We start from the raw sequence: 27,844 nt of genomic DNA on the forward strand, positions 1-27,844 counted from the left end.
CTACAGACAGGAGAAACAATAGTTTTCAGAGAAGAAAACAATAGCTTGGAGAGATGGGGCTTTCTCCTCAGCCTCCATGACTGCATTTGGAATAACACACTTTTTCGTATGTCCAAACTAGGACATTTAAGAGGTCCTAGTTTCCTTTCTTAAAAAAAAAAAAAAGTTCAAAATATTATAAGCAAAGAGCTCTTTTAACATGCAAACCAAGGCCAGCCATTTACATGGCACATAGCTGAAGACTATGTAAGAACTGCACTTCTAAAAAGCATAAACACAGAGCATTATTAAAAGTCATGTCACGACATGTAAAACTTGTACTCAAAGAGAAGGTAATTAAATCCCAGAAAACTCATGAGAATGCTTGTTCTTGTGAAATTTTCAACTTAATTTCTGGGTCAAAACAATATTAATAAATATTCTAAACAGAAAACTGCAGAAATTGAGCTTTTAATTCTTTTGAGATTTGTCTGTCACCATTTATTTCCTTTGCAAGCTGGAAATAAGGGAAGGAATGCTGAAACTCTGTCACCTGCAAAAAAGTACTCAAGGATGTGGGTACATAAAACGATATGGCTACTCCACTTCAGTATCGCTTTATTCAGTGCAGACCAAGAGGAATTTTTATTGATTCAGTGCACTTTGGGGGTTTGGCATCTAGTTACAGGTTGTATAACACTACTGTGAGAAAGCATTTTTAATCTTGAATATGCATGACTACTTGTGACTACTTTTATGTTATGAGGTAAGTACACAGGAACAGAGGAGGCTGTGGTCAAAAGGAAGGAAGTCCCAAACTCTGCCCTATATATATTCACTGTAATTGCCATCTGCATATAAAAATATGTGCTCAGTTTGAGTAAAACCACATAGAACATACACATTCTCTTGAAAAAGCACAAGAATATCAGCACCAAGCAAGATAATAATAAAATGCACAGAATGTGCATTATATGGCAGTGCAATTCGACAAGCAAATAAACACCCACTAGGCTAAAGACTGATCAAACTACAGAGTATTCTGCTCACATGCAACCACAGAAGTCAGATCTGTTGACTGCACTAGAGTATACACACCAAAAACATGCCACAACTTCCATGTCAAACTCACCCTATCAGAACCTGGCACATATTTTTTTACTTGTGTTGCCTACCACCATGGACCAAGAACCATTCACACACAGATTTCCATTCGTCCAGAGCAAGAACCTGCCTACGACATTCTCCTCACTTATGTCCTCATATATTCACTCAATATTTTCTCTCAAATACTTCTCTATAATTTTTCTGAAAACTTCAATAGTTGCTTCTCTGTTGCCTACTCTCTGGAAGCTCTATAATATTAATAACCATCTGTAAACAGTTATTAACACTGTAAGAGCTTCTAGAGAGAAAGTAACAGAGTGCAATTACCTCTTCAATTCCTTTCATACATGGCACTTCAAGTCTTGTCTATATCTCCCTGTTTTCTGCCCCAGAATACAGTTCAAAAAGTTTTTAAAGACCCAGTGTTTCAATTCCCTTTAAAGTCACACAATTTTTAAGTGGAATCCTTAATTCAGTAAGATCCCCTTCTTTCCTAAGAACTCAGATCTAGTTATTTGGCATACCTGAAATGCCCACATTACTGCATTATCCTAGCTGTCCTTTGCTCTGCTGTAACTTTTCTCTTTCAGTGTTTCTCCCTCTTTTAAAATAACATGCATTCCTTACACAGACCTAAAATTATTTCCCGCAGCTATTCCAGAAATTTTAAACAGTTATTTTTGCAGTTTAATATAAACAGTATTTATACAATGCCTTCTATCCAAAAAGCTTGAAGAACTTAACACTTTATGCTAAGTTTTACCATATCTCCATGAACTGCCTCTTTATTTACAACTCTCTTCCCTCTGGGCAAGTAAGACAATATCCACATTACAGAACCAGAATCTAATGCAGCAGGGACTAGAAAAGCCTATGGGCTGGCTTCACCCTTGGCAGAAGCTCATCTAAGTATGGGCTGCAGCCCAGAACAAAGGTCCACCCTTCCTTCTCCCTCCTTTGAGTCCCTGCAAACAGGGCTCACACAGCCAAATCAGGCAACAGATGACACTACTGAAAATAGATCTTTCTTTTGTCAGGTTGCTAATTGTCTCAGCTCGGTTGATCATCCCACCATGCTCTGGTGGTGTCACCACAAGGCAGGGAAAACATATGGCTGAGAGGCAAGCATAGCTCCTGCTCCTTTTAACAGGAGCTTCAACTCAAATGATTCAGATGCCTGTAAAACTGCAGCCACAGTGTAGAGGCAGGTAGATGGCTGCTCTAAGGAGCCATTAATACAAAATGGAGTGCTTACCTCCTTTCTCTTACTCCAGCTGCTTGTTTCTGTTTCTTCCTTGTGCTGGTGCTAAGACCCACCAGACTTCACAATTGAATTATCACATAATAGCAAGGAAAGCTAAAGAGATACAAATCACAGAAACATTTATTTTACGATGGTTTAGTGAACAAAGTGCTAGCACATGGGTAAAGCAGGAGCAGGAGAAAATAAGGGGAACAATATCCTCTTTCCAGCAAGGAGTGATCCTGGACCAGCTTAGTCACCTCATGTAGCTGGTGACACTACAGGAAAGGGCCACAAGCTAGACTGTTGAGAGAATTAACCAGAAATATGTACTGCCTGTTTAATGCTGTACTTGCAAACACTTCAGGCTTTTATCTCAAATAGCCTTAAAGACCTTTTGTCCACTCATTGTTTGCCAATATTTGTCGACTTCCTACTTTCTTTCTTAACCTCTTAGCTTTTAATTTCTTACAATTCACCAGTAAAGCTCTGCTGAGTATTTGCTGACTCTTACATTCTCTAGTTACCCAAAGTCTGAATCACCCTATTCTCTTTGGATAAATCCCCTTCATCTTCCTTTACTGTTTTATCTTTTACTCTACTTCTTCAAAATACTTCTCATTGTAAAATATTGTCCTCCTTTTAACTTCTTCACTAGAAGTGGAATTTACCCAGTTTTACTCTTACAATCATGTCTTTCCCTAACACAGCTCTGAATTTCCAGCCTTCCCCTTGAAGCTAGTTCTCAGAAGACTCAATTAGTTTTCTCTGCTGTGAAGAAGGGCCACCTCTTTCCCAACCCAAAAATGGGCAGCGGTTGTGTTGTACGCACCACAACAGAATCTCATCCCAAGAATAACACACACAAGAAGTCAGTAGAGACCATACAGCTACCAAATGATGTATTTATTGTAACAAGAGGCTGTCAGTCTATAATGGTTACCACCATTAAAAATGCGTGACAAGCATCACACTATAAGTAAGTTTTAAATTGAATTTCACCTTCTATGTGTTGGCACTCTGCTTTACATTTAGATCTAATTAGACTATGTTAATAGACAGTGCTGAATGAAAAACCCTATAAAAAGGGACAGATTAAGAGCTGAACAATATCTTCAGTAGAAGGATTTGATCCCATGAGGTTCTCAATGCCCAGAAGTCAAATGCATTTAATGTAAGGGCACCAACTGAGCAGTAAACAAATGTACTGCCTCAACAACAATATGTCACCACTGATCTGAACAAAGTTCGTATGCCAGGCTATATAGCTCTGCTCCCATGAATCCCTAGAAACTCGATTTACAGGAATGTTTTTCCAGAAAACAGTAGATAATCTCTTGCCTACATGGCACAATCACTCACAGAAAAGCAGTTGTGAAAATCTCTCAGCATTGCTCCAGCTACAAGAACCTGTGTTCGCCCTTAACTGTAAACTTTTGACCAGTCCTAAAACATTAAGGAGAAAGACACAGTTGTGTAGAGATAGACACACAGGTACTGCAGACCTCTTCAGAGAAGAGGATGCACATTTCTTTAAAGCATTATAAGAAAGCCTTTTTTATTTTTAAAACAAGGATGCAATGTGGTTTTTAATTTATTTTTAATTTAAGGGCAGTTTAGGTGACTGTGCTTTCTTACACAACTGTCATGCAAAGAACAAAACTCCAACTTACCGTCAACTTAAGAAGCTCCCCAAAGCAATTTTAATACATTACTACTAAGAGGACAAATTGGCCATTCTGTCAACAGAGAACACCAAGAAGCTGACTAGTCTCCTTACAAGACGGGCAAAGATGAAATGTGATGAATATGCAGCTGATGAAGGAAATGTATAGTAAAAACTCTTCAGGATGGTACTCAGTCTGCTAGCAGAGGGCTTTGCCTTGCCAGCTGCCAGAGCTCAAACAAAGCCTTTGATGAAATTACAACTACCCTTGTCTCAGTTTCACAAAAAAAAAAAGGAGACTGTGGACAGTTTAATTATCACAGAACCATTACCATCAGCGGCAGTTTCATAATCTTGAAATGCTGCCATTCTCAAAAGCCATTTGCCTGAAAAAAATCCTTAAAACACAAGAGGCTGTCATACTGTCCAAACAATAGAGCAATTCTTATACAATCAGACGCCACAACTAATTATTCAAAACAAAAACACCCCCCCTGTTTTTAAACAAGGGAACAAAGGATGTAAATTTTATCCAGAAATATTAGATTTTAAAAGGAGTAAAAATATCCAAAAATCAAAACAGATGAACACTGTAGACTTGCCTTTCTTTCATGCTTGGACGTGCACAAAACTGATTCTGTGTTAAAGGAATGAGTACATACACTATTCATATTCCTAACAAATGCAATAAAAAATAATAAGTAATAAAAGCAAACTGCAGGAGCTGTTTTGGTCACTTTCACTTACATTTCAAAGGAACTGCCTGCTTCATTCACACTCTATCTTATTTGGGTTAATCAAACTGTATTTTATTTTTTCTTTGACACCTATAAAGATTGCTCCAATAAAGTGCCTATTAAGATAAGTGTTTCAATGTTCTTTTTTCTTACCATTAGTCACAATTTCCTAATACTGATATTTTGCCAGGATGACAGAGGAAGCAGTTACAAATGCAAGTGATTAGTATGTGTGTGAGTGCCTTGACACACAGTTTTGGTCACTTACTTATACAAATAGTGAGCTGGCCTAAGGGCATCTTTGTGTCATTTTCCATTAATAGAAAAATATGAACCCTTTGTAGCAAGTTGCTACTAAGCATTATGTCCTTGACTTCTATTGAGTTAACTTTTCAAACATCTGATGTTTGTTATTCATTCTGTACAGCATTTGGACGTTCTAAAAACCTCAGTAATCAAAGCAATATGCACATTGGAGAATGTTCTTTTTGTTAGTTTATACTGGTCATATATCAATCATCTGACTATACAGACACTGGACGAAGTTCAGCTTTTTTTTTTTTTTGAGACAGATCAATATGTAACAATTATGTATGCAAATAATACCCAAACACATGGGAAAAAAACAACACAGACAGATGGCTAAATCCTCAGCCAGTTGAATTGAGTAGGGCCAGAATTACATTCCTAACATTTTGGCTAAAGAAATACTGTTTGAGAAGGTAAAAGGAGTCCAAAATTCTGGAGTTTATGAAGAGGAGACTCAGAGACTGGAATAAAAACACACTGCCAAGATCGGGAGACAAGTTAGGAGCAGCAAGAGAGGAACTGCTGCAGGAAAAGCACAAGTACAGCTGAAAGTCTGAGAGGACAGTTTGAAAGCAATGAAATGAGAGGATGAAAATGGGTGATTCAGGCAGGAGACAGTAATTAATGTAAGCAAATAAAACCAGTGGCTGTCAACAGAGGAAACGAGAAGAGATGTACCTACTTTGCAGCCCAGTTCATTTGACATAAATGAGTGGAAGGAACATGGTTATTGGTTGTCGGAATGGGTCCTGGACGATCAGGGGGTTTTTAGAAGTGCTATAAGCAGCTCATGGTGGGTTTGATCCAAGTCTGAAGTGGGCATACAGGCCAGACCTCTCACTTCTGACAGCCCTGTCCTTGAAGATGAGGCTCCATTGCCTGGGGATTTCAGGGATCTGCATGGTACATGTGGAGAATGGATACAACAAAGGGAAGCAGAACCAGTCCAAGACTTGAAAACAATCAAGTGAATCAAGTGAATGGAACAGACTACTGAAGAAAAAAGGCTTGTACCTGGAGGCTGCAAACACCATAAGTAGCAGCTCCTGTTTCTAAGAAGCTGACCTGCATCCTGCATTAAGACTCAAATAAATCTTTTGGAAGAAATCCAAAAGGATTTCTGCTGCTACAGGAGGGCCCTGGCATTTGAGGTCACCTGTGGTCCAAGAGAATATTTTTCTGGCTGACCTGAAATGAGAACAAGGCAGGAAAATTTTCTTTGCTTCATTCTTCTGACCTGGCTGCTTTTCCTGGAGTCCATTAAACCAGTAGCAAAGATGTGTAAGGCAGCTTCTACAAAAATACATCAGTGGGGACCCATGGAAATCAGGTATTGTAACCAAGATATGCCTTGATTTTAACTAGATGTTGTCTAGCTTCATCAGAAGAGGAAAACTGCTTCTTCCTCTTTCTCCAGTGCCTGCTTTTTCTTTTTTTCCCTAGCAGAAAATGAATGTATAAAGTAATTTGGGAAAGGCGTGCTGCACTACGTACATTATCTTTACAGGACACATAACAGCCCATGAGAAACAACTCTGAAGACGGCTTTAGCTCACATCCACTTCCAAGTAAGTTCTGCACAGCCAGCAATATGGGGAACTCAAATCTTGCTTCAGTGGTGTCTCCTTCAACTGCCAGAGCAACTTTCAGCTCTGCTCCTAATAAAACAACCATGTCTAGAGCAAAATGTTTTAAACTCTGTATAGATGTAAAGGCAGAGAGAAAAATAATCCCTTCACTTCCATGGAATCAGTTAAGGAAGGGATAAATTACAAAACAAATTCTAGATGTAACTAGAGTTGAAGTGAGGTAAATTAGTAAACCAGCAAGGTACCGCTGGCATCCTGTGAGACATTTCCATGAAGTCTAACTTCTCTTTTTCCTCCTTAGGAGACACACAAAAAGGCTGTTTAAGCAGCATGCAGAGCCCTAACCATGTTCTGAACACAGTCTAACACTTGGGAGTCTCAGTGGCTGCCACTACACAAACAGGGAAAGCAGACTGGTGTGGCAAGAGATTGATCATACGTGTAGCAAAGTACTTGGATCTAGCAGCTATTGCATCAATGTCACCTGCAAGAAGGTTTTGGGATACTGTGCTCAGCAGTTTTGATTGGCCCTACACTGAAGCAGAAAGCACAACAACGTCTGCATGCCTGGGTGTGTAACTTCCAAGAGGAGGTAAAATACAGCGCAGAGAATGTCTCAACAATCCTGATAACAGTGAATTTATTGGATGTAAAATAATACACCATAATATAGGTGAAATGTAATTTAGACCATAAGTCTTCTACAGAATTCATATAAGTGTTAGTTGAACTTATAGACAGCAGGAAGAAAGATTATTTGGAAAGATACCACATTAAACAACAGAACAAATGCATAAAAAAATATGCATCCTTTATTTGGGACTTGGCATAAAATTGAACGGAGGGAGAAACACCGCCATACATTGTTGACAGAACAGAAATGTATTTAACACTTCTTCGATCTTATATAAATAGTAAGCTTATTCTATGAAGATTTATGACACTAATTCCACTAGATTATTTATTTTAAATGAGGTATTTAAATCAATTCACAAATGGATTGTTCCACGCCAACTTGGATAGCTCACAGGCACTGTACAAGGATTTTAACATAGTAGCCCTTTTGGCAGGGGAGGGGAAATAGCCGTGTTTTTCCTTCTCCACCAAAAAAGGCTTTTCTATTAGAAATATAAACTCAAATCCAGGGTGACAGCTCATCTTTCCCTAAATCTAGGCATGTTTTTTTTAAAGCCTATGAAATTATAAAGAGTTAGGAATTATATACAAAATAAAAATATGACAGAAAGGGAAGCTTTCATCTCTCATGGAAGCAAAGACTGTTTTTGTTGATACATATGGAAAAAATTAGGCCCAATTATATGTTGTGCTTTGGCACTGTGGTTCCAACTTCACCACAGGCTTATTTTTTTCACAGATATACCATTACAGCCAATTCTACCCTTGAACATTTGAACTCAAACCTCGTAACACAGGCATTTTTGTTGCTAGATTACTTGTACCCTGGATGAAATGTTCTGTGTTACCGTTGTCCTATATTTAGAAGTTAAAAAAGGGTTATCTGTATAGACTTCAGAGAACATATACTTATAAAAATATAATAAGATTAAAACATCTTGTGAATACGGCACACTTTATTGCAGGATAATATCTTGGTTCATAAATTAGATTGTAGAGAGACTGAATGTGATGTGGTAAGAGACAGAATAATAGAGATCATCAGAGAGACAGAGGAAACAATTGTCTTAAAAAAAGAAATCTGTATAATTTTTAAACAGGACAGATGAGGGAAAGGAAACCATGACGAAGACAAGATTGTAACAGTCTAGGCAATGACAGAAAGGACATAAAGGGTAAAACAGACAAAAATCTGAGGTTTACAGATAAAATTTTTTATGAGAATTGTATTAGTCGTCACTTAGGAAAGACAATAAAATTCAAAAATAGGCATCTTTTATTTGTAATAAACAGTCAAGTAAAGGCCTTGAAAACACACATTTTTATTACAGTTTTGCAGCTCTTTTGGAAACAGTGACATAATTTGCAAATCAAAAGAGTTTGAATAAGCACTAGTCCAGTTACTCCATAAGTATCCCTGTTGATAAGTCCTTATATAAGTTCTCTGATATTTTATTATTTGAAGAGACCACACAGACACAGCTATCTTAAAATTCTGCATTAAACATCTCTCTGCAATATCTGTGAAGATCATTAGTCATAGCTGAGCTAAAGACACAAGCTTCCCAAAGATCACAGGCATAAGCAAACATGGCCTGTCTGTCTATAACCTGGAAGAATAAAATGTCAGAGCAGGCAAGCCATCAGCCATCTATCTGCGGTATTTACCTAAATGACTAATATACCTTGATATACAATGTCACCTAACTGAAATACTATAACAATAATTGCTTCTTCCTGTACTTAGACAAGAATGAACATTATGCACAGAAAATGAAGAGGGACATAAAGGACAAGGGAGAAATATTAAATGGAAACATAATGCATATAGTGAATACTAATAAATTGAGCTATTGTGGCTTGAAGGGGAGGACACTGAAGTTTTCCCCCTATGTAGCAAAGGCTGCTGCAGAATTAGGAAAGAATTCTTTTCAAATGAATTAATTTTTATAACAACTACATGAATACTACAGAAAAAATTCCTGCAGATTCAGATGTTTCAATTAAATCTTAAAATTACCAAAACCTCTTCAAGAATCAGACAATTATATATCCCAAATAATGTTTACAACAGTTTCCTCACGAGTTTCCTCAATGTAGAAACAGCGGGAGAAAATCTGAAAGCAACGAAATGTATCCAGCATTTATCCAGTATTTGAACAGACAGGGTTTTTTTTAACATGCTTTTCTAATGCTTGTTTAGGACATGTAATTTATTTTCTTTAAAATTATTACTGTCTACAAACATCAACAAAAGAAAATATCAATATTATTAAATAGAATGTGAACTTAATTGGTTTGTTTGAAATGAACTCCAGCCATCTTGAAAATACCAAAGATACTTTTGTGAATACTGTGCCCCTTCCAGTCTTTCATGGGAAAATACATCTACTGTTGATATCTGCAATCTTGACAGTATGGATAATCACATTCTGATAAGATCATGTTGTCTGGGCACTGCAAAATTACATAGTTCTGTAGTCTGCTACAGGTTTTCCATTACATGCACAAAGACAAGAGTAAGCTGCAAATTCTGAAGCAAGTCAGCTATCAGGCTGATGTCACTTTTCCTCCATATTATTCAAGTAAAATTTGTAACTAAAACCCAGAGTTTGATAAATAGACTTGAATACGAACTTTCTAAGACTTTAGAACTGATGTTTAAAAACCAGCAGAATAAGCACATTAACACAAAAAAAAAAAAAAAACACCAAATCCACAAATATACAGCGTCTTAATATATCTATTGTTTATTTCCTGATTTCCTATATTCCAAAATTTTCATCTCCCAAAAATTCTACTTAGGAGTTTATGCTTTCATAGAATTTTGACTATCCTAAATTAGGAATAAAAAAATTATAATGAAGAAAAAACATTATTAAGAAAAAACATTATTAAGACAAAATTATTTAAGTAAATTGTTATAATACATTTGACCTGGCCCACCAAACTGAAAAAAACACCAACTACCATTTTTATCTCTTATCTCCAACCTTATTGGTTCTTCTTCAAAACATATAGCAGTAAATAATAAATATTTTTGCAGAAGTAATTTTTCACTAAGTAAAAATGGGATAGCACAGTAAAAAGCTATTAAATTAACTCAGCAATGCATCCTTTAAAGGTGTATACTCACATTAGAGCAGCCCCATTCTCTTACAGCACTGATTATTGATTCAGTGGTATTTGAAAAAAATGACACCATTTTGCATTTTATGTTTCCTGGAAAGTTTCCTAGGATGGCTTCTCACGAACAACGCTGCATTTAGTAAGAGAGCAAACTTTCTCACAGTAGTCTCACAATGCACAGTGAGAATGATGGTGAGATTGGAGAAGCCTGAGGCAGTCAACCCACACAGTGCTATGGAATACCAGGTATATTTAAGAGTGGCAAGTGTAACACATTGGCTGTAGGAGTAATGTAACCCTCTCCACATGCCACTTTCACTTCTGGAGAAAAATGCTGTAGACTATTTTTCAACAAACTCTTCCTATTCTGCTCACATAATGAAGCTAAGCCCCAAAGAAACCCCACGTTACTGCCACAGAAGTGAGGCAATGATTCACTGGCTGGATTAGCCTCATGCATCTGGGTTCATTTAGGGAAGTTAAAGTGATTAAGCAAAAAAGTTTGAAGACAAATGCATTAAATAACATTTGTTACAGCTTGTATATTTTTAGCACTCTGGTGGCACACTCTACCATCATCTTAATTCCAAAGAGAGACCCTTCACAAGGGCATTCATCCAGTTTTGGTTTACATGCTTTATTTCTCATTCTTAAATAAATGCACTCTCACTTTTCTAATCATCCCTCTATACACAAGCACTCTGGAAACAATTCACTGAAATCCTTTGCCTTTCCTATGTCTCCACAGAGAATTATACAGGCTACAGTTTTAAAGAAAACACAGTTTATGAGTCAAAAATATTGTTTGGGGAAATACTAAGTAGATGACAGATGGGTAATACAATATGGAACTTGCATATGTGTATGTAGGGACATACAGGTTAAATTATCGCCTGAAGGATTTCCCATGGCAGCAAAATATAGGCAGTAATTCTGACCTTTTAAAAGTTGTTCATTGGTGCGCTGGTGCTGAAAAACAATCATTAACAATTATTTTCTGTAGTAAACAGGTGGCTCACCTTTGCAAAGGAGCTCTCAGATGTTCTGTATAATGACTCCTATATTTCCTTATGTCCCACATGCTGGTCATAAGGCAAGGAAAAAAGAGAAATAGCTGTAGTAGCCCTAACTCTGAGTAGTCTCTAGGTGTCAGCCTTTTGGGTTTAGAACAGGTACATGTAATTTATGACAGATATTAGAAGAATGATTTTGAACACTACAGAGAAGCAAAGAGATCTATACTGCTCATGCACGTTAGGTCATCTAAATCTCTGTTAAGTCAGTGAAAGGCAATCGAAGAAAGTAATAAATTTTTATTGGACATATCTTTTGGGAGTTTTGCCTGAGTAACATTCCTTCTTTTTGGCCTGAGCAGGAAGCCAAAATACAGCATCCTTAGGGTATTTCTACTACAAAGAGAAAACGAAAAGAAAGTTGAATGTTTGTTTGAAGCAAATTCTCACTAATGATATTATTTGCCTTTCACCCCAGATTTGGCCTCATCTTAGCTCGGTCTTTGCTTTTTCTGAGGCTCAGTTTTCACAGTTGTGTGTCTACAGTTCTCACAGATTTGGTTTGTTTGTCTTCTGTATATTTCCACAGAGAGAGGGAAGGCTTATAGCGAATTTTAATGGGCACCTCTGTGAAGATGTGGCCCCCAAAGAAAAGCTGCAAACCTGCTACTGGTTCTCAGTGCTCTTTGGGACTGCTGGCTTGTGCCACCACATTGCCACTGCTAGTGCCAGCAATGCTGGAGTAAAGCTTCCTGTGCTGAAAGCACATTCATTCACTTGCTTAGTCATGGAAGTATGTAGACAATGGTCAGTAAGACTCCTGAGTCCACACACGTTTTGCTAAGAGTTAACATTAAGTGGCAAAATATCTCTGTATCTTGGCAGGAAACAACTTTCAAACTTTCACCCCTCATTGCAATATAATGGTGCCACAAAAAAGAGAAAGTCAAGGGTAGGCCTTTAAGTTTTTGATTGGGATCAGAAAAACACTGTTGAAGAACTGCTCTAAGATGTAAGATTTGGGGGCAAAATCAAGAGATATATAATTATCTTAAATTTACAAAAAAGTAAAATTGGATGGTTGTCATTCACACTGCACCACATAACTACAAAATACAGCACCTGGTGTCAACCAAATTATGTCCACACTTCAGTCTGCAATTAACCACAGACAGCATCACAGCCCAGCTCTGGAAGATGCTTTCTATCTTTGAGATGCTCACTGAAGCTCAGACACTGTCACAACAAACATTTGTAAATACTGCAGCAGTTTTCAGCGACAACCTAAATACTCCAATTTCACTGAAATTTACTGAAATCTGGACCTATTAAGGAGGATGCTTTGGGAATTTACTAAGGATGCGTGTTACAGTCTGCATACACCTTATTTTGAAGTTAATGTTAATTTACCTTTGATGTCTAGTATCGGTAATTGGCTTTTCCAGATTCTCTGTAATTAATGTATTTGCATCTATACACATACACTGTTTTGATCATGGATTTACTAAATCTCTGAAGTAGAAAAACTTCCTTTTTTAAGCTAACACTGCACGTCTAGTATGGCTCTGGTACAAGACTACTTAACTAATCATTTCATTTTAATGATGTAATGAAAATACCACAAGGCTGTCCTTACAGTTCTAATTACTACTAAAGGGATCTATGAGGACACTTTAGAATATATTCATCCTGTACTCCATATACCATAAATTCAATTAGCAAGCTATATGTTAATGCTTAGATTAATATAGGTCATAGAAATTAATTCTTCATTAGTGACAGGTATACTAAATACTTCATTCCTGTTTGTACCACTTGCCCCCCAAATTATGATTTATTCCAGGGATTAATTTCAAGACTTTGAAGTAACATAAGATTACTGTTGAGTAGTAAATAGAAGCAAGATTTAACAGTACATATATTTATCATTCTCAAGAAGTTAATACGAACAAATCTATCTAAAATAAAAATACCATTTTCTTTTCCAGATAGCAATTATCCAAGCTAGAGGCAACAGCAAAATTTTAACCTCAAAACTTTTTTGATTTCTTGCTTCATTGTCCCAGCTTATGTATTTTCATATGTACTGCATACCTTATGTCCCCGTGGCTTGTTGGATTTAAGTTATATTTAATTTTAAAAGGCTCCACACAAAAGGACAAGTTTAAACATTCTAAATCATGAAATTAGATCCATAGGAATTTCTGAAGCAATTAAAAAAAAACTATGCCCCAAATATGGGGTTTTATAGACTTAGCCTAAGTTCTTCTCTGAAGAATTGTTAGAGTAATTGTCTTCCTCCCAAATTTTCTCTCTCCAGGAGGAGTCTGAATATGCTGTTAAAAATGAACAGGCTGATTATTAACTATTATATTCAAGATCAACATTAACAACTACATTATTCAAGACTGACATTCTTAAAGTAGATTTGCCTTTTCTGAGTCTTTTTTCAACCTGTCAAGAAAAGAAACCATTTCACTGCAAGTGCATAAAAGCTGCATTATTTCACTGTCCACCAGCACAGATTTCTTTTTCTCTTTCATTCTATTTATAAATGAAAACAGATGAACTCAATAAAACATAAGTCCACAGAATTATGGCTTCCTTTATTCTAGTGGTAAAGAAGTTATACATAATTGGAACATAATTTTATCCAGTGGTTGAAACTTTTTCTTGAAACCAAAAAAGGAACCACTCTGTTTAAAAACCTGATGGTTTCATTTCAGTGCAATCCATCATATTTTCTGATGCTAGTAAACATGGGTTGACTAAACAGCACCTACCTACTACATTGCTTGATACTCAGGAAAGTTGCTCTATTTCAGTCTCAAAACTAAAGCCCACACCACCACAGTGGACCAAGACAACCATTAGCTTATCAATAACAAAGACAGGCTTAAGAAGATTGAGACCAAATTCCCCTTTCACATTATTGTTATCAGGAAATTGAATCCCATTCAACAGACAGCAGAACTCTACCCTCTGTTATGCAAATCCAGTATTAATAAAACAAACCTCTCTATACATTTTATGGTTTTATGTCAAGTTTTATTCCAGGTATATACTAGAGCTTAACATTTTGGTTTCCTGCCAACACTCAGATAGCAAAAACTGCTTTGTATTTTCATTTGGTTACTTCTGGGTAAAACAATCAATTACCAAATCTTTACATGCTTCATGAGTAGGTAATAAATGCCAATTCTAAAATGTGACTAACACAAATATATGGCAGTGTACTGTGTTTTGGAGACCCTACCAAAGTAAAAGTAAACATGAAAGGTCCTCCACGGTAGCTCCAGAAGACAGGCCAGATCTCCAGCTCACAAAAAATCAGCAAAAGTCCATTGACTTCAATAGAACAGTGCTGATTTTTACATGGAATGAGTTTCTGGGTTTTTAGTAAAGGAACTATTTCTTTCAAAGCATGAGAACACTATCATACAAACCCACTAATAATGTTAATTGTTTCATTCGTTACTGGCTTTGGTTTTATCAGGCAATTGACTTCATTATATGGGGGAATAGGGGGACGGGGGGGAGAGGAGCACAGAGAGTAGGATTCAGCTCACCTAATGGTAATCATGCAAAAATTAGGCATCTACTCCAATAGTATAAAAGAGTCTCCTTTGACAGATAATGAGGAAAGGAATTCACAACCACGGAGTAATCAATTTCCTTATGTAAGACATCCCTCTTAGAGCAGGATGATGTTTCACCCTATCCTACTTTCCTGCATACCCTACAGCCTAAGTAGTAAGCACTGATCCCATATCTGACTTTGACACCATAATTGTGAAAAGTTGTTGATTTCGTTATTTCATTTTTCTTTTTCACAGCATACCTGATGCTGAAAGATAAATTAATTCTAGTGCAGAATGTACATATTAGCTGCTACATTATGAAACTACAACTATCAGAAATTCACTTTTTTTTTAAAGTCTGTGATACTGTATGACTTGCAAATAGACAGGATGTGTAGCACTGATGTTTTTCAAGAAATCTGTGAAGATAAGTTCCTTTTAAATCACAACACAGTATTGTTCCATCTTGAACTACAATATACTTAAAACATACAGCCACCGTGAAAAAATAAAATGGGAGGAGGTTACAGATTACAATCCAGTCATTAGCTCAAAGTTTTATCCATCACAAGATCATAAAGAATAATTTTTCCTGTTTTAATCTCTCCCACCATTCAAAAGAAATTAGTTTTGGAAAATTTTAATGCTATGAATACAATTGTGTAGATATATAGGGAAATTCTACTTTTCAAATCACTTAAGTCACTCAGCCAAAGACACTGTTCTATAATGCACACCTTGTTTTGTGCTGTAACTTGCACAAAAATATTATTCATACAAAGTTTGTAATAACATACTTTTAGCATTATGATAATAAACATTGTTAACAAATGTTCTCTAGCTGGCAAGAACAGTACTCCACCTTACACTAGCTATTAGTCTTGCAGAATAAAGTTTCACTTCTAATAATTATAAATCCAGAAGATTTTAGATATGTTTTTGTGAAACTACTTGGAAATAAAAATGACCAGAGAAGCAGAAAAGATAAACACAAAATGAAGAAAAGTAGCATTAAAAATCTGAAATATTCTATTATCAATCAAATTAAGATTAGAACTCATCAAGAAGTTTTCAAAAGACTTTTTAAACTTGAAAATGTATATTTTACCAATTCGAAAACCAAGGATTACAAACTTGCTTCCAGGCAGAAGATACACTTCAAAAAGGAGAGTCCTCAGGTCAAGAACTGAATTCCACTATTTCCCCAGCCACCTGGGCATTCCCTGCCTATCAATATACTGGCTCTTTGGAGGTGGTTGACTCATTCTATGCAACATTTTTGATAATTAAAATTCACTGAAGCAAAGATGAGAAGTTAAAAATCTCTATTTTCTAAGAGAACTCAATGGCACAGCTCTTCATTGTGGTCTTTCCATCTCATTGCTACTTTATTTAAAATGAAGCAATTTCAACAGAAGAGACTGAAAAAAACCCCAAAATTATCAGCATAGCTAATGGTACAAACACATTCATCCATGTCTTAAGAGAGCCATGGTCATGCCTCTGCTTAGGTCAGAGAATAAATATCAATTATCAAAACACAGGCACAATTCAAATTGATTTTTATCAGTAATGTTACTATGAAACTAAAGCCATCTAAAAGTAAACTGAAAAGAATAACTAGCACTATAGAGTCTACCGAAAGCATTTAATTAAGCAGGCATACCTGGATTTTGCATGGGTGAACCAGTCTCAACCCCCAGCTTCTGCCCTTGGTGGGCAAGCTCCAGTCCTGGCCACCTGAACTGGCTCCATTTCATTGGTATCCTTCCCTTCCCAGAAGTCCCAGACTGGATGCAGTACCTACATGTGGCCAAGTGTATCCAACAGGTACCAAGTGGAGGGGAAAAAATGTGTTCTCTCAACCTATGTGCTGTGTTCCTGCCATCAGGGCTCACTGCCATTCTCCATCTCTGCCAGGACATGCTGGGGACTCATGCCCAGCAACCTGTCCAGCTTCTGCAGGCCCTTCTCACCCACTGCTCCCAGCCAGCCCCTCCTGAGTGTCACTGTAAGGAGTTAATTCTTCCAGCTGCAGCACTTCACAGTATCCTTGCTGAATCTACTCAAGTTCCTATTGGTCTTTTCCTCCAGCTTGCCAGGACCGTCCTGAATGGCAGCCCTGACCTTGAGGGCCTCAACTGCTCAACCCAATTTTATGTTGCACAAGCTGATGAGAGTACACTCTTCTTCTCCTCCTGATGGATGACAGAGATATTATATAGCATTTAGTCACAGACAAATGTCACTTGTGACTGGCCTCCAGGCTCAGCATTATTTCAGCAGTTTTTTGCTCACCTACTTGTCCCCCCATTCCAGACCACACGGCCCCAGCTTGGATACCCCTTCTTTTTAGGTGGTTATAGTGCATAGCTATGTTCTCATGTCATATATTCTGTTTTAGTCTTCAAAACTCCCCAGTTACAAGTGGTAAAAAAAGGAGACCTAAGACATGGAAGCCAAAGCTTCTTTAAGGAATTCATCTCGCTACTGAGCTATAGATCACAATTTATATTCCAAAATATGATCTATCATTTGGACAATTAATGATTTTAGAATTTTCTTTCAATTTTGCTAAATATTGCCATGGGAATTAAGAAAATCAATGCCATAGGAATTAGGTACATGCAGTTCCTAGTTTCTTCCCAGCCCAGCTTCATTATTAAGACTGCCACACTAGCAGCAGCACCTCTTGGTTCAGCAGATTTAAGCTTTATACCTCAAATACTTAGAAAAGAGTCTGTCATGGTATCTATATGCAGGTTGCATTATAACAAGTTGTGCATCTGTTTTGTCAGAGATTTTGTCAAAAAAATGTTTACTATTTAGATCATTATTTCTTTTCAGTTTGAATGACTTACAAATCTTCTTTCTCAGCAAGACTATGGTATCAGCACCATGCAAACAAAACAGCTAAATAGAATTGCAGTAAATGTCCCATTTAGGGTCAACTTTCAGTTTGCTAAGAAATCCAAAGTGTAACATAACATATAATATGTAGTTTTCAACAAGAGTCTTCTATTCCTAACCCCCAATTTCTTTGAGCCCTTGGAAGGCTATCCAATTTAATGGCTACATCAGGAATCTTAATCCCTCCTGACTTTATTTTAAGCACTCTTCTGATTAGATAATCCAGACTGCATTAAATTCCATTTCTTTTCTGTGTTTACAAGAAATATCCTTGCAACAGTAGAAAGTATGTTCTCATTAACTACAAAAAATGAAGTCCATGAAATAAAGTAGGAGATGCACTGAAAGAACAACTTTTGGTTCCAGGTATATACAAGGAAACACTTAAATTGGGATATATGAGCCATCTTGGAAAAGTTAAGGTTATGAAAGAACTGACGTTTTGTTCCTGTGGCAAACTTGGGCAGACTTAGACTACAACTGCTAGTTGATCCAATTCTTGTTGGGATTGTAGCTTCAACCTTGGTCAGCCATATTAAAATTTTACCACAAAGAAAATATGATGTTTTTTTTACTTGACTCAGTCACTGTTCAATTAAGAATGGCATGTTAATCAGGGTGACAATGGTGTAAGCACCCAAATAAAAAAACCAAACTTATTTCTTGGCCAGTTTGAAACATTAGATTGCCCTCTTAATTTATAAGAGTCACTTTCTCCTTTTTGGCATAACCTGTTGTAAGGCCAAACAACAAAATAATCCTCTGATCTCCTTATTCCATTTAAAATAATTGCTTTTTCTTTTTTTATATGAGCATTTGGGTGGTTCTCTTGATCAGATACTAGCAAGAAAATAACCTACGGGGGAAAAGAAATGATGCTGAGAGAGCCTTTGATTCCATCAGTGACTCAAAACAAGGTCAGAAGCATTATCCATAAAGTCACGAGCTTTCTGGTCATTTTTGCTAAAAGAGCATCTTCAAAGGAGGAGGGAGGAGAAGAGTCAGCCAGGAAGCTACAGAAGTCATTCTCAGATGAGTGAGAACTGGCTGAAACTAGAAATAGCACCATGAGGGAACAAATTCCTAGGGACAGAAAAATCATCCCTGTGTAAGCCTTGGGAAAGAGAAGAATCACCTCCGTAAGGCAATTAGTTCAGCTACAAAAAGTCTGAAAAATGGATAAGACTCAATGGTTTAAGGAATTCCTCTTCAGGGGGGAAAGCCTCAGCTCCTCTATTTTTTCAGTATAGAAAGAAACTAGAGATTTTTAAAGAATAGACTTTCAATCCAGCTTTGGCTGTTAATAACAAGCTGAAATCCCAGAAAAAAAAAAAAAGTACCACTTAAAACCTCTCAAAACATCAGCTAGGATGGAAACAAGATTCAACTGTATTCTAGCCACATCCTTAATAAAAATCTGCCTAAGCCCCTGCAGCACTTGGACAGTACTTACAACAAGTAGAAATTCATTACTATGAACACTGATGCTCGCTTCTTATGTCATTAATATAACCGCCTGTGGAATTCACTGTCACAGAGGAAGAATTTAACAGAATTTCTAGATACATTAAGCTATCTATAACTTAAATACTGAAAACTATGCAAAGATTAAGATTCATCGATGGGATTACTCTTCTCTGAAAGCTACTGAAAAGGTAAATGCTCTTTTAATCAAGCAGCAGGTCAGGTTCTTTGTATTTGCTGCTAGCACAAATCCTCCATGACTGCCTCAGTCTTCCCTTCTGTCATACAACCTCTACTCATTTTTAGAATTAATGTAGTATTTGGCTGCACTTTACAGTAGGTGATGACTCATATCTGTTTCTCTCTTGCTACATTATATCCAAGTTACCAAGAAAAAAAGATTAGTCAGGAGTGCAGACCACAGCATTAAAAGAATAAGTGTCTTGGTTTTTTTAATTTGTCAGAAACATTACAGGGAAGCCAGAGGTGGGCAGGTCACATTAGGAAAGCAAGCTCATTAGAGAAAAATATAAGCAGCAGTTCTAACTCAGAGGGCTTTGAATGTTACATAAAAATCATTGCAAGCCTCAGATGGCACCCCACATGCAAGTGATTCTGAGAGTCATCTTAATTATTCAAATTGAATTATGTGCAAATCTTGCATAGACACATTCACATACACTAACGTCACAACAGCAGAAAACCAGCAATATGATCAGTAAAACACAGTGGGAGCCTCTAGACTTGTGTTCACATGCCCAAATTGAAAATAATGCAGTTACTATTTGAAATCTGCAACAGAAATAGGTAAGTTCTTTTCTCCTGACTGTGCCTTCACAAAGAGGTGATAATTCTAGCATTCAATAATGCTCCACAAAGGAAGTTCCAAAAATACCACCACGAAGTCATATACCACTGCCCAACATAGGATGTACTTAATGCTCATCAGTGAACCTACCTTTCATTAACACCTTCCTTTAGTTGCTCAATTTACTAACATATGATTCATTACTGTCAGAAAAATATCTTGAAACATTCTATAATCCAAGTTATTATTGTAACTGGCATCAGCCTAAGCTACATTCACTTTTCCACAGCTAACTGTGAGCATCAGATGTGATTTAGAAGTTCTAAATTTCTGAATAGAGGTATGAAAAATATAACACTTTTGTGTGACTTTAGTTGACTTTCTGGTTGGTTCCAAAAGCAGTTTGTGCTCTGGCTAGGACAACTCACAGCATTTTCCTGTGTCAAGATCCTATGACACATTCAGCACCTTCAATTCCTATCAAGTTGACAGCACTTTGATCTTCAACTTTATTTCACCCCACACAAAACATTTGGCAGGTTTGTGATTAGGCACTGCTTGTTTCCCTCTTTCTCATGAAAATGATAATGCAAAGTCATCGTATCTGGTTTGTACCCCTGGGTGCAATCAAGAACTTCCTGAAATATTTCCATTGTGTTGTTTTGCCTTATTTGAAGAATATAAACAGAAATTTAGTCATAAAGGGGAACAGCTCTGCTATGAAATCTCTGATCCCTTCCAGCAATGTCTGTAAAAACTTACATATTCACATTTGCTTTTCTAAATCACTCACTAGCCTTTCCATAAGGAAAAATAAATCATCTTCACTAATGACCACTAATCATCATACTGGGTTAAAAAAAATTTCTCAAGTCCATTTTCCCTTTGATTTTGTCTTTGGGGAATTGGTTCCAGTTAATACATAGCACACCCCTCGCTTGACTAACCAGCATTGGCTGGAGGTGATTTATCCGACTGCCATTACCTAGGTAATTTGCCATGTATCATTACACTGTTGACCAGTGATTTGGGAGTCCCAGCAGTATCCCTGGGATGTAAAACTAGTGAGAACCTACTATATGAAAGCTGGAGTTATTATACTGCTCCTCTCTGAGCTATTTAAGCTACTTTTAGGAGACCCTGGAGCTTGCTCCTTCAAGTGCAGTATTTATTTTTCATGACAGTTACAGACTTAAAAGCTCAGGGCCTGATCCAAAGACTCTTGTACTCAATGGTGAACTTTCTTTGCTTCACATCAAGGCTTCACACACCATCCGCAGAAGCTACAGCCACAACAGGAGTCTGTTCTGAGGACAGAAACGATGCTTCAGAAAGGCTGAGCCTTTTCACTTCCCCTTTCTGCTGCTAACAGCTGGGGAGAGCAGGAATATGCTGCAGAGCCATTCTAGTGCCAACTCATAAACAGGTACAGAGGGAGCAAAGAAGACCCTTGACTTCAAATCCTCAGTTTTACAATTTGGAAACGGTTCATTCTTTCATTCTTTCTCACTGACACACCAAAGATTCAGGTGGGGGGGTGCCTCTTTTTTTTTTTTTTTTATTGTATTATATAGATTTTCCCTGTGAATGAGAAATATTTGAGTTTCAAAGATCAATTAAAATGTTCTTTTCCTTCTGATTTTGTGGAGGGAATAATTTCTACACAAAGTTTGAAAAGATCAGCTGTGACTTCACACTTACAAGAATTCTTACTAAGTTTAAAAAAAATGGGAACCCAGACCATTCAGGAAAACAGTGGATAGCTTCTGCAAATTATCCTAATCCACAAATTAAGGATTTATAAACAGATACAACCTACATTCAGATATCTGATACAGGAGATTTTAAAGCAACTTTAGACCCATTTTATACCACAATGATTGTGAATATTACTTTTTTGTAGTACAGAGACAGTTTACGGAGCTCTGAATCTGTGAGTTATCCATTGGATTTGCTCTGTACTTAAAAATCTCATTTTGTACATTTAAAACATCTGTTGTTCCGAAAGTTCCTAGCAACAAGGAGGGAACTAAATCAAAAATCAAGATCATAATATGGCTAAATCACTCCTCAGTTTTACTTCTGTATTAAAGCTGCTTTGGCGTTTATGAGCCAAAGAAAGTTTGTCTCATTACAAAAAGGAAATTAACATACACTTTGAAATTACTATTTAAAGAACGGATTGTCATCAGACGAAGAGCTGGTGATTTCAGTAGCTAGAACAGACTAATGACATAATACTGAAAACTATCAAGGTAATATGATATAAAATAAAAAATAATAAAAATTAAATTATTACACAACTATTTTCAAATAATTTTTCCCAATCAATATAATAGAGATTAATCTGATTTTACAATATTAAATATGAATTCTCTGTCTCAAAAATGGTAAAAAAACCAATTCCTTTTAAGACCAAGCATGCAAAGTTCTCTTTTTTCACTAGAGAGGCATTGAAAAACTGAAAGTACTTTTATAGCTAAAGAAAAACAAGAAGAACAATAAAATAAAACCATTAAAAGGTACCTTGATTTTTTTCTCCAAAGATCAGAAGGGAGAAAAAAAAGAGAAAGAAAACAATAAATTGATAAAATTAGATTACATATGACTTTTATGTATGAAGATGTGTATTTTTCATGTAACAGAAAGAAAGCAACTTCTTAAAACATTTATACTGTCTATTTCCAGACCATGCATCCTCCTGGCCATTCTCGTGACTCTAAAGCTGGCTGTAGGATCTTTCAGCTTGAATATCCTTGTTTCACACCTGCCTTACAACAGTGACACATGTTTAAGTTATTACATTATGCACGTGTTCATATGACATGCCAGGAGTTAATGTTTCTGATCTGTAAAGAAAACAATGGCTTCCTATTACCAGTTAACCAATATATTCTGCATGTGAGTCCACTGCAGCACAACTGCTGGGAAATTTTATGTACCACATACACTTCTTTGACCAGTGCCAATATTTTTCCGCGTGTGTAGTTTTCACACTCCACTTGTACAAACTCATCCAAGGATTGCTCTACCTTATTCATTCCACAACCCAGATATAAGCACACCATGGGCACAGCAGCTGCAGACAATCCTTTTTTTAAGAATTCCACCAAAGGGTCAGCTATGCTTGTTAAGATATTTAAGGTGTCTGTTCCATTTAAACCAAGTCTAAAATAAATTTTTGAATGGAGTCTAGTAAGAGAGAACAATTCTAGATAAATGAAAAACATATGGAATTGTTCAAAAGGTCAACTATGTAAAAACGTGTTATATACTGTGTTTATAGGTATTTTATTCACAGACAAGGCTGGCATTGGGGTTTTATTGATATTCTGGTGAAAAGCACATTAATCAAAGGGTTGTAACCCCCTTCTCTCTGCATTTTAATGAAGACCACGAAATAGCACAGTAACATACAATTATGTTTGAAACATATTAACTTTTGAAACATTTAATTTATATTATGTTTTGACTGTAAATCACTTCTGGCCTTGTATCCAGATATTTACAGGTAACCTGTTCCTATATGCCATTCCCATTCATATGCCATATAAGCATTTCTGAACTTCACAGCTGAGGTTATAGATCCAAAACCAGAATCCTATCCTATACTGCAGGTTCAACTCCACTCGGAAGTGCTGAATATTTTACCACAACTAACTTGATAATCTAATCAAATAGTAAATACAGTTTCAGATTTTTCTCTGTTTGAGAACATTCAAGATTTGGCCAGAAGCAACTAGGTTAAGCCTAAACATGAAAGTCCAAAGGAAAAAAAAAAAGCTATTGCATAGCGAAGATCTGAGGATACAAAAACATTTACACGCAGAAAGCAACTTAAGAAAGGTGGAAGTTTGTGCCTGCACATGACCTTTGCCTTCAGTGATTCCTTTTAATGATATGATTGTGAATAAAATAGGATGCAGGTATGGTGTCTGTACATTGACTGTATCAATGCAGTACATTACATTTATGTTTGGCCCTAGAAATCATGTTTCAGTTCTGTAAAATCATTCCAGTTCTGTACAGAGCATGGTAACCAGTCAGAAACTGCCAGGTACCAGCTTGGTACTGCTGGGTACCAGTTAGGAACCTCAGTGCATGGAATTCACTTCAATCACCTTGGTAACTGTCCTTATCCAGCTGCATTTCTACTGCATTTAAGGAACTAGGAGCCCTATAGGGAATGCATGAGCGACTACAACAGGAAGTTGTTAGCTGCTGGGCTCAGCAGTCAGAAATCTGCTTTCCATTTACACCTGCTCCAGCCAGAGTCTGAAGAACAGAAACAAACCCTTGATTGAGGTTCAGAGGTGCAATAATAGGTGTGACTGTAGAATAGAGAAAAACATGTATGGGTTACATTCTTTCTCAGATGCTGTTTAAGGAGCAACCATGGATTCTGTATTTTGTTCATTTTAAAAATTTTTAAATCAACAGGCATACATGATGCAAAGGGTCAAATTTGATGAGAGATAGCTGGAGTAAAATTGATGGTATAGATGGATATATTTGCTCTCTATGCTTCTACCTGTAAAAAACATATTTAATACGTAAAACTAGGCTATATACATACATGCAATCAACATTTATATTAACTAGAGAAACAGTATTGTTTAATCTTATTTTCCATTTACTAATTTCAGACTTGGAACAAAATTTTATCCAAATTTTAAAAAAATCCACTGAAATAGGAGAATCCTTCATCATAGAAAGTATTGTATCTGCAATTAAATATTTTGCAATGGATACAAGCAAGAAAATCTGAATAATAAATATTTAATTTTCAGACTTGGAGGGAGAGAGGGATATAAAAAAAGAAAAAAAACCTGAAATTAAGATCATATTCTATGTATATTAATTTCATTTGCAACATGTCCAAAGAGCAGCCTTTTTCTCAGAGGTATTATAACAACAATATTGAGCTGTATAATTTCTGAAAACAGCAGAAGCCTCAATAAAAATACATGGGCTGCTCAAATTAAGTAAAACTAAAAGGTTTAATTTGGGGCCAACAGGTGCTAGAAATGCTCCACTCATTTGCACTCATAAAAAGAGAAGATATTTAAACCTCCAATCTCAATGTTAATATTCAAATGACGTAAACTCCACCATTTACATCAACAGACACTTCAGGTTCCATGTCATTATTCAAGTTATTTCAATCCTTTATTTTTAGCCTTTGATTATTCCACCAAAATGTAAGGTACCTACACATCAAAGCATGAACCCATATGCCCATAAGAGTACATTCAGAATTGCAAATGGCAGCATTTATGACATTGATTTTAGAACATTTTGCTCAAAGCACATCTAGAAGTAGAGGAAAATGCATGCAAATCAATATGTTGCTTTTTTAAATGGCCATTAAGATTTATTATTTGTTATGATAAATTCTTTTGATGAAACCTTAAAAGATTTGTCTTTTAAAAGATATTTTTCTACTGAATATACTTTTTCAGATTTTCAATCCTAAATCCTAGGAAATGTCCCTCTGCATCTTTCTCATACTTATTTCGAAGACAACTTACTTATCTACTCCATTATTTTCATTAATAATGCTTAGCATCTACTCCAAGAATTGAAAAAAATATATTCCCTGTTTCTTCTTCAGTCTTTACACTGTTTAAAACATTTTTTCATCCCATAAATATGATAAAGCATAAACACATGTACACAGCACTTTTCTATGCTCTAAGTCTCAAATTGGTAGCTGCCGAGTAAAAAAGGAAAACATTCTAGATTTAAAAATTCTGCACAAGCTACTGAAAATACCCTCTAGGAAATATTAGGCATGTTGATACACAGTATTCTTCTCTTTGTATCCTATATAATTATTTACATCTGTGCTGGTGCACATATATTGACTAATTCAGCACAGAAAACAAACCCTCACCTAAGGAAAACAATATTTTTCTGTCAGGATCTATAATCTGAAGTGGCATTGACCACTAAATCACTAAATGGTTATTTCACATATTTTAGGGACAGATGAAGTTCAGTGCAATTCAGGACTCTCTATGTGCAAAATGCATATCTCATTTGTCCCTTTCTTCACTACTTTGTTCCTCTTGTTCAACTGAAACTGAGACAATTTCAAGTCTCAAAAATCTCAGAAAACTGCAGCTTGAGGAGAGAAGACTGTAGCTCCCAAGTTTCAAATGACTTCCCTATTCCATCTCTTGAACTTTTTTTTTCCTTTTCTCCTTGCCTGCTACCAAAATTTTAAGCAACAGTTAATAAAACTGTTCAGAAATAAAACTGTTCTTCTCTCAGAAAATTATCTGTAAAAATGCATCATTCACAGATGCTTTATTAACCTAGGCCAGATGAAATATGGCATTTCAGGTTATATCAAGGGTCAAGTCACAGTCTGAATGTACCTAAGCTGCTTCTTAAAAACTTGCTGTGCACAATTGTGCACACACTTCCCACATCCATGCCTGTTCTTCCATTATTCCTTTTTCTTGACCTATAGACAGTCATTATCTATAACCAATAAGATTACTTCCTAAACCAAAATCACTTTCTGCTTGGCCATGATTTCTTCTACTGTTATAATTTTGACCTCCAAACTCCTTAGCAAGTCCCATTTAATCAGAGAATGTACAGATAAAATTTAATTAAATGCTATAAATCTTAAACTACAAACTTTAAACAATTCAAGCAACAGTTGTCACTGTATTACAAAACTCCTTCTAATGGAATCCATTTTGGGAGAATACAGTGCCCAAGATGAATTATCAAACTTCTTGTGATGCACATATAATTAGATAAATATGCCAGTGTAAGCCTCCACTCAGAAATATGGTTGAAAATAGAATTTCAGTGAGGGTCAATATTCAGCACACATGAATACAAAATTTGAAATGCAAGAGAGATTTCAACAGAGGAACAAAACCCAAGGCATTAAACACTGCCAGTGAGGGGAGGATGATATATATGAAAGGAAACACAAACAAACTGGAGCTCATGGAATTTTTCAGAGACAGAATGAAAACAATGTAAAAATGGGACAAAGAATGAGAAGAGTCACATAGTTCCATCACATGGAGTAGGATTTGGTACAGGTCATGTTTGCAACAGTGCTCTGAAGATTGAAACTTCACAAGCTTACTTTCTGGGATTTGAGCTGAACAAGATTTGCAAAAGCCCATAAAAATAACTTTGCTCTTCCTGAGTAAAACCCCAAAACTCACATTTACTCTTGAAAACATACTAACTCTTGAAGCATGCAATTGAACCACACATATTTTATTCCTTACAATTTTCATTCAACTAATTTATGTGGGGAATGGGTGATCTGCAAGAATTTTTGGAAGCCTTATCAGAAGACATAAAAAATACAGATACTGGGAATAGGAAATCTTATAATGAAAAGCATGACACACAGCTTAAAACCCTGAAAACAAACTGATTCCCCAAAACATCTGGCTTTCTTTTGTGGGATTTTATGTCCATAATAATAAATAAGTCAGGTTTAGGAGTGCCAGTTCATTAACTATTTAAGAATGTCTAAGGCACAGCAGCTGCCTGGATCTCACAGCATGTCCAAATAGACCGAATGTTCCCTGTTGGTAACAGTATATTCAAATACAAGTATTACTATTATGGATTGATACTAAGAAACATAGGTTTAATTTTAAATGGGGTTTAAAATCCATTTCCTTCCC

The 27,844-nt window shown here is 36.3% G+C and overlaps 1 protein-coding gene across 8 annotated transcripts in view; it reads right to left on the minus strand.

Moving 5' to 3' along the window:
• BBS9 (Bardet-Biedl syndrome 9) overlaps positions 1-27,844 on the minus strand; it is a 282,162-nt gene that overhangs the window by 22,753 nt on the left and 231,565 nt on the right. For 5 of the 8 annotated variants that reach the window (XM_068204038.1, XM_068204045.1, XM_068204028.1 and 2 more), the window contains one exon: positions 3,692-3,775. The exons of the other annotated variants lie outside the window; for them this stretch is intronic. In XM_068204038.1, coding sequence (XP_068060139.1) covers positions 3,692-3,775 — 84 coding nt within the window. The remainder of the gene's footprint in view (positions 1-3,691; positions 3,776-27,844) is intronic. 8 annotated transcript variants of the gene reach the window in all.

This window comes from Anomalospiza imberbis, chromosome 1, assembly GCF_031753505.1.
Source record: "Anomalospiza imberbis isolate Cuckoo-Finch-1a 21T00152 chromosome 1, ASM3175350v1, whole genome shotgun sequence".
NCBI lineage: Eukaryota > Metazoa > Chordata > Aves > Passeriformes > Viduidae > Anomalospiza > Anomalospiza imberbis.